The following is a 7,958-nucleotide window of genomic DNA, read 5'->3' as shown; positions in this document are numbered from 1 at the left end:
GCACACCTCCAAAATATCTAGGTGATTTGTTTCTTCTTTCGGCTTTTCTGATATTTTCTTTCTTTTTAAAAAAATGTTTATAAATTCTTTTATTTAATTTTATTTGTGTATTTATTTTTTAATTTGACTAGCGAGGGACAGAGTGAGTGAGAAAGAGAGAGAAAAAGCGAGAAAGCAAGCCACCAGGTCCAGGACTCGAACTGCGGTCGGTCATGTGGGAGTCCAGTGCCCTTAACCACTACACCACCTGCTGGCCCCCTTTTTTAAAAATATTTTTATTTACTATCATTATTCTTCAATTTTGACCAGAGAGAGACAGAAAGGGAGAGTGAGAAAGCAAGCTGCCAGGTCCAAAACCAGAACCAGAACCACGGTTGGCTATGTGGGAGTCCAGTGCCTCAATCACCAGGCCACCTGCTGGCCACCTTTTCGGGTATTTTCTAAAATACAGATTTTTTTTTTTCCTTTTTAAGGTTTTTGCCATAAAGATATACTCCCCGGAGAAAGACAGAAGAGACAGAAAGCAAGAAAGCACTCTCCAAGGGCATGACCACACCACAGTCCCATTGCCAATCTCCATTCTCTTCTAGGGATTTTTGGGCCTGGTGATTTTCAAGCCACTGGGTCTGGGGCTTGAACTATAGTTGACCATGTAGGAGTCTAGCACCTTATGCACTATGCCACCTGCTGGCCCCAATCTGGATGATATTTTTTGGGGGGAGAGGTTTTTGCTATAGGGCGCGTGTGCTCGCCAGACAGACAGAGAAGAGATAGAGAGACAGGAAGCAAGAAATTACTCCCCGGGGGGATGGCCATGCCGCAATCCCTTCTCCTTCATTCTCCTCTTGGGATCTTGGGCACGCACACACACGCGCCTGGTGTGAGTTTAAGCCACCGGGTCTGGGATTCGAACCGTGGTCGACTACATGGGAGTTTATCAACATAGCCATTATGCTAACTGCTGGTCCCAATATAGATGATTTTTACACTCATTAATAGATGGGACTTTTACATTTACTTACTAGGTAATCTTGAGAACATGAATAATCTTAATCCCTGTGCCTCAGTTCCCTTGTTTGTAAAAGAACGTATAGCGTATAGTAAAGACTCAATGTTTCCAATGTATATTTTTCGTGACTATTATTTTAAAAATTAAAAGTGCCAAGCACAGGAAGAGCAGCAAGATGTTAACCAGCACTTAGCTACAGGCCCTAAACACCAACAAGGAATGACTGAAAAGGAGCTATTATAATAAGGGGGGGGGGAACCAGCAGATAGCATGGTGGTTAAGACACTGGACATTCCCACATGGATAACCACAGTTCAAGTCCTAGACCCGGTGGCTTTCTTTCTTTTGGAGAGGTTTTTGCTATTGGGCATGTGCACTTTCCAGAAAGACAGAGAGACAGAAAGTGAAAAATCACTGGGAACCAGCAGTTAGCATAATGGCTATGTCGCTGGACTCCCATGTAGTCGACTGCAGTTCGCGTCCCGGACCTGGTGGCTTAAAACTCACGCTGGGCGCGCGTGTGTGTGTGCCCAAGATCCCAAGAGGAGAATGGAGGAGAAGGGACAGTGGCGTGACCATCCCCCCCAGGGAGTGATTTCTCGCTTTCTGTCTCTATGTCTCTCTGTCTGTCTGGCGAGCACATGTGCCCTATAGTGAAAAATCTCTCAGTCAACTACATGGGAGTCCACCAACATAGCCGTTACGCCAACTGCCGGTCCTTGATAGCTTAGTTTCTCACTTTCCCTCTCTCTCCCTCTCTGTGTGTCTCTCGTGGTCAAATTAAAATAAATTAATAAATAAAATTAAATTATAAATTCTTTTTTTAAAAAAGAAGGGAAATAAAACTTTCACAAAAGTGAGACTTATTTTTAAGCCAAAGAAGAATTTGTAAGAGAGCAAAGTAGTGAAAAGAAGTTGCTTGATTTGTGGCAATATTATGTCAGGCTCAGCATTTAAGGAAGGTCATTTCAACAATAATAAAAGAACAACAGCAGGTGGCATGTTGGTTAACAATGCTGGACTCCAACATGGCTGACTGCAGTTCGAGTCCTGGACCTGGCAGTTTACTTTCTCATTTTCCCACCATCTCTTTCTCCCTCTCTCTCTCTCTCTCTCACTTTGTCCTTCTCTAGTCAAATTAAAGTAAATAAATAAAGACAGAAAGAAAGTTAAATAAAATAATTCTTTTTTTTTTTTTTTTGAGAGGTTTTTGCTATAGGGTGCGTGTGCTCGCCAGACAGACAGAGAGAGACAGACAGAAAGTGAGAAATCACCCCCCGGGGGGGTGGCCAGGCCGCAATCCCTTCTCCTCCATTCTCCTCTCGGGATCTTGGGCACACAAGCACACGCGCCTGGCGTGAGTTTAAGCCACTGGGTCCGGGACTCGAACCGCGGTCGACTACGTGGGAGTCCAGCGACATAGCCATTATGCTAACTGCTGGTCCCCAATAAAATAATTCTTAAGAAAAAAAAGTATAGAAACTATAGCTCATCCCTATTCCCTCTGCTATTCTCTAGTGGTCACTGAGAACTACCTAATGAGAAATTTGACAGGGAATAAACATTGCAAAACCATTTGGACTCTGTAGTCACATCTGCAGAAATCAGAGCCAAAAGCCATCCCTGGGGAGGCTATGCTCTAAGTCCTCACCTTGAAGAAGAAAGTAGTCAGAAGTCGTTCGCTTCAGAGCGGCCTTCGCTTTATCACTGCTCCAGTCCACTTCCAGTGCTTCTTTAATAGGACAGAAGACCACCTTCTGTTAAAAGAAGGCAGTACCATTTAAGAATAAAATACATTATGGTGTTAAATCACAAAGTGGCAGTAGCCCTTTTCCATCTCAGAGAAATTTCATTATTATTATTTTTTACTTTTTAGGTTTTTGCCATAGGGTGTACACATTCAAAAGGGAGAGTCGAGAGAAAGAGGAAATAAGAAATCACCTCCAGAAGGGATAGCCTCACCTCAATCCATTCTCCTTCATCCTTATCTTGTGATTTTTTGGGCATGCACGCACACACACCTGGATTGATTGTCAAGCTGCCAGGTCCAGGACTTGAACTGTGGTCAGCCATATGGGAATCCAGTGCCTTAATCACCAACCACTTAATGGCCCTGAAATTTCATTATTTAAAAGTTTACTGATCAGGGGTCAACAGGTGATGTGGTGGTTGTGTCAGACTCCCACACGGTCGGGTATGGTTCATGTCCCAGACCTGGCAGCTTACCTCACTCTGTTGAGCACATGGGTGATTTCTTTATTCTGTCTCTCAGTCTTTCTGGTGAGTGCATGTGCCCGAAAGCAAAAATCTCTGAAAATAAATAAAAATAATAATAATGATAAATTAAATTAATAATTCGTTGCCCCCCCCCAAATTTCTGCTATAGGGCATGTATGCCCCCCAGAGAGACAGAGGGTGAGAAATCATTCCCCAGGGGTATGGCCACACTGCAATCCCTTATCCTCCATTCTCTTCATGGGATTTTGGGCATGCAAGCACATACGCCTGGGGTGGGTTTTAAGCTTCTGGGCCCAGGACTCGAACCGCAGTTGAGTCCAGTGACGTATCCATTAAGCTATCTGCTCGTACCAGTGGTCCTATTTGTAACATGGACTAGCCCTCACACCTCATGTGACAATGAGGTACGTATATGGCTCCAGCCAGGCCAGATTCTTTTCTGGAAGTTGAAACTACTAAAGTTTAAGGGTCATTTGAAAAGTCATGACACATCTTTGACTTTTCTGACAACCCAACAGAATAGAGTCACATTAATGGCAGAGTTCTAAAGGAAGGCCCAAACTCCTACTCCTTCCTGGGTTCCCCAAATGCCCTGGTATTTATCTCCTCAATTACAGGAGTGATTCAAACTTCTGCACTACCACAGTATTACTCCAATTAATGCCTACTACTGTCACTCATAACTACTAAAAATAAAATAAGATGTACTTAAGGCACCTAATATGTAGTAGGACAGATGAAAAGGTAGTATCTGTGGTATGGAGTTTATAAGAAAAAACATACCTGACAGTACTTCCAGGGAATGACACTTTCAGATGAGACACCTTCCAGTATCCATCAGGTGGTAGCATTCACTCTCTACCCAGTGAATAGGAACTTAATCTCGTTTATTCCTTTCTTTCTCCATGTCCTGGGTCATGCTACAGGGCATGACCAACTCCCCTCTACTATCTATTTCCTGAACTGACAATTCTGGGTTTAAGGATTTCAATCTGATCCAACAAGATTAGTAACAAGCCTTCTTTTTTCTTTTGGAGAGGTTTTTGCCCTTTTGGAGGGCGCATGTGCTTGCCAGACAGACAGACAGAGAGAGACAGACAGATAGACAGAAAGCGAGAAATCACCCCCCAGGGGAGATGGTCACACCGCAATCTCTTCTCCTCCGTTCTCCTCTCGGGATCTTGGGCACGCACGCACACGTGCCTGGCTTGAGTTTTAAGCCACCGGGTCCTGGACGCAAACTGCGGTCAACTACATGGGAGTTCAGTGACATAGCCATTATGCTAACGGCTGGTACCAACAAGCCTTCTTAAATAACTGACTTCCTCTCCCCAAATGGGTATAAGTATCCAGGGACAACAGTAAAAGGCATGGAGCTGAACAGGTTAGATTTCCAATAAATAATTTTTACTACATAGGATCCAAACTGCTTTTCATCTGCCAAAAAGCCCATCAGTAAATATAAAAGATTAGTACTCCGGTACCAGCAGGTGGCGTGGTGGTTAAGGTGCTGGACACTCCCAAATGGCTGACCACGGTTCAGGTTCCAGATCTGGTGGCTTGCTTTCTCACTTTACTCCTCTGTGTGTGTGTGTGTGTGTGTGTGTGTGTGTGTGTCTGGTCAAATTAAAATAAATGAACAAATAAATAAAATTGAAAAAAAAAGTGAATGAATAAATTTAAAATTAATAATTTTTTTTTAAATTAAAAAAAAGAAGGATTAGTTCTCCACAAAGTCTATCAACTAACAAGTTATGAGGTTATGCTGACCCACTTAAGATTGGTAAACTGCTATAACCTCAATGCAATGAGATTGGTTAAAGAGACTGTAGCAAGGCAGAGGAAAACCTATGCAGCCATCTAAACTCATGCTCTCTGTGGGGAGCCAGAATACACCAGGAAATCTACAACTGTTTATATCAGCAAAGCTTTCCCTGAGCTCCCCAGACCAGCCGAGGCACAGGAAGCAACGAATAGCGGTCTGAACATGGCTAGGAAAACCAAATCAATTCATTTTCTCATCTTACTCTTCCTTAGCTTAACCCTAAGCTTCTGTTTTTTCTGTATAGTATAACATCTTCAGTTAACGGGCTCTCCTTTCAGTACTTATATGTGCACATTTAATACAATATGATTTTTTTCCCTTGGTAATCTAGTTGGTCAATTTTATTTCACAGACTAAAATTAATAGAAACTTTAGAGGGGAAGAATAGTTAAAACTTTCCTATATCCGCAAGGTAAATGTAAAGATCTGGGGAGTCTGTATGAATACATATTGAGTGAAAAGAACAAAAGACAAAACTACATATATGAGTACTTCTGTTTATGTATGTGTATGTCATATATGTTTTAGCGTAAGCTAATTAGTACTCCAATTTTGTTATGTATCTATGTAAGAAAACTATAGAAAAGAGCATTACAAGCATTATCAGGTAGTAGGATTCATACTTTCAACATGTTCTTATTTCCCACATTTGGGACTATACACTTATTTTTGAAATAGATTAACATCAGTAACAGGTGATACAGTTCTAGATACAAAGATGAATGGCAGACTGGCCCTGCAGTACATCTTTTCTCTAATTTTCTTTAAAGAATTATTTTATTCATTTATTCAAATTTGACTAAAGGGAGACAGAGAGAGTGTGGGAAAGTGAGACAGCAAGCCACCAAGTCCAGGATTCAAACCACACTCGGCCATGTGGGAATGTTCAGTGCCTTAACCACCATGCCGCCTGCTGGTTCCTTAAGGGAAGGAAAACCATCCTAATGGTTCCACTGGGGCTTGAACCCAGGAACTTCTGAGTGTAAAGCAAACATGATAACCGCTACACTATGGAACCACAGTATATCTGTTAAGCACTATATACAAAGAGCTGGATCCCACATGAGCATGTCATGATTTGAATCCCTGGTCCTGAAGGCTTGAAAAACACACCAGGTGCATGTACAAGTGTGCCTAAAATCCTGACAGAATGGAGGAATAGAGGAAAAAGGATTTTTGCCTGATCGTGGTTCAATGGAGGTTGCTTTCTCCCTCTAGTGAAAACACGTGCCATCTGGCAATTAAAAAAGAAGAAAAGTGAATGGAAATCCAAAATGAAACAACATTTAAAACTACAGGTTTCGGGACCAGCAGTTGGCATAATGGCTATGTCGTTGGACTCCCATGTAGTCGACCACAGTTCGAGTCCCAGACCCGGTGGCTTAAACTCACGCTGGGCATGTGTATGTGCATGCCCAAGATTCCGAGAGGAGAAGGGATTGCAGCGTCGATCCCCTCTGGGGTGTGGTTTCTCACTTTCTGTCTCTCTGTCTCTCTCTGTCTTTCTGGTGAGCACACGCACCCTATAGCATAAACTTCTCCAAAAAATAAATAAATAAATAAATAAAATAATAAAAATAAAACTATAAGTTTCTAGGTCCACTCTCAAGACCTATTCAATCAAAATCTCCAAAAGGCCAGACAGTGGCATGGTGGTTAAGATGACTGGATACCAAGTGGCCAATTTTGCAGTCTGAGTCCTGGACCTAGTGAGTTGGGAAACATGCCAGGCACATGAGTGCACATGTCCAAAATCTCAAGAGGAGAATGAAGAAGGGATTATAGCCTGGCCACCCACCCTGGGAGGTGATATTTCTTTCTCTCTGGCTAGCACACACCCTGTAGCAAGAACTTAAAAAGAAAATAAAATCTCCAAGGGAAAAAAAAAGAAAGGGACCTGGAAGTCTATGACTTTAAAATGCATTCTTTTGGAGCTAGCAGGTGGTTAAGGTGATGAATTCCCACGTGGCCAATCAACAACTTGAAACTCATGCCATGCACGTGTGCATGAGTGCCCCAAATCCTGAGAGGAGAATGGAGAAGAACGAACTGCAGCATAGCCATCCTCCCTTGGGGATGATTTATTTTTATTCTGCCTTTCTGTCTCTCTGGCGAGTGCATGAAACCTATAGCAAAATATCTCTTTAAAAAAAAAAAAAAAAAAAAAATAAGAGCAGTCTGTTCATTTTTTTAAATTGACATATAATTATAAATATTCAGGATGTAAAATATTTAGAAAGCATTTTAGGCCAGCCTTGATGGTGTAGGAGAACATATTGGCAATGTTGAGGCCATATGACAAGGTCCTAGATTCATGTCCCAAGGTCTCCACGCTAGGGTGGAAGGGAATTTGCCTGTAATCATGCCTGGCGGAGACTAGGGATAGATTGCAACATAAAGACCCTATTAGTGTCTCTCTTTCTACGTCCCCAATCACTCCCTGTTTCCTCTCTCATGGAAGAAATAAAACTTTAAAAAGAATCTTCTGGGGCTGGCAGGTGGCGTAGTAGATAATGACGCTGGAGTCTTGAACCTGGCGGCTTGCTTTCTCACTTACTTTCTCTCTGGTCAAAGTAAAATAAATAAATAAATAAACTTAAATAATTCTTTAAAAAAAAGAATCTTTTGGGCCAGTCAGGTGGCATGGTGGTTAAGGCTAAATCCCACATGACTGACTCCATGGTTCGCATTCCAGACCCAGTGGCTTCAATAACACCTCTGGGTGCATGTGTGTGCGTGGTGCCCACCTAAGAAGAGAATGGAGGAGGAGGATTGTGGCACGGCCAACACTGTAGAGGATTATTTTTCCTTTTCCCTATCTTTCTCTCACCAGCCAGTGTGCGTACACGCACCCTACAACACACTTAGGGCCAAAAAAAAAAAAAA

The 7,958-nt window shown here is 42.3% G+C and overlaps 1 protein-coding gene and 1 non-coding gene across 2 annotated transcripts in view; both read right to left on the bottom strand.

Moving 5' to 3' along the window:
- The window catches only part of SAE1 (SUMO1 activating enzyme subunit 1), a gene marked incomplete in the record, with an annotated part of 108,085 nt that overhangs the window by 55,691 nt on the left and 44,436 nt on the right, over positions 1–7,958 (bottom strand). Inside the window, 1 exon segment of the mRNA XM_006142177.3 lies at positions 2,661–2,766. Coding sequence (XP_006142239.2) covers positions 2,661–2,766 — 106 coding nt within the window.
- On the bottom strand, positions 6,018–6,090 carry TRNAV-UAC (transfer RNA valine (anticodon UAC)). Its single transcript has one exon. It is a non-coding gene; the product is annotated as a tRNA-Val (tRNA).

Source organism: Tupaia chinensis, unplaced genomic scaffold (assembly GCF_000334495.1).
Source record: "Tupaia chinensis unplaced genomic scaffold, TupChi_1.0 Scaffold000067_1, whole genome shotgun sequence".
Taxonomy (NCBI): Eukaryota; Metazoa; Chordata; class Mammalia; order Scandentia; family Tupaiidae; genus Tupaia; species Tupaia belangeri.
The sequence above is the reverse complement of the archived record's forward strand: the minus strand, read 5'-3'. Positions and strand labels throughout refer to the sequence as shown.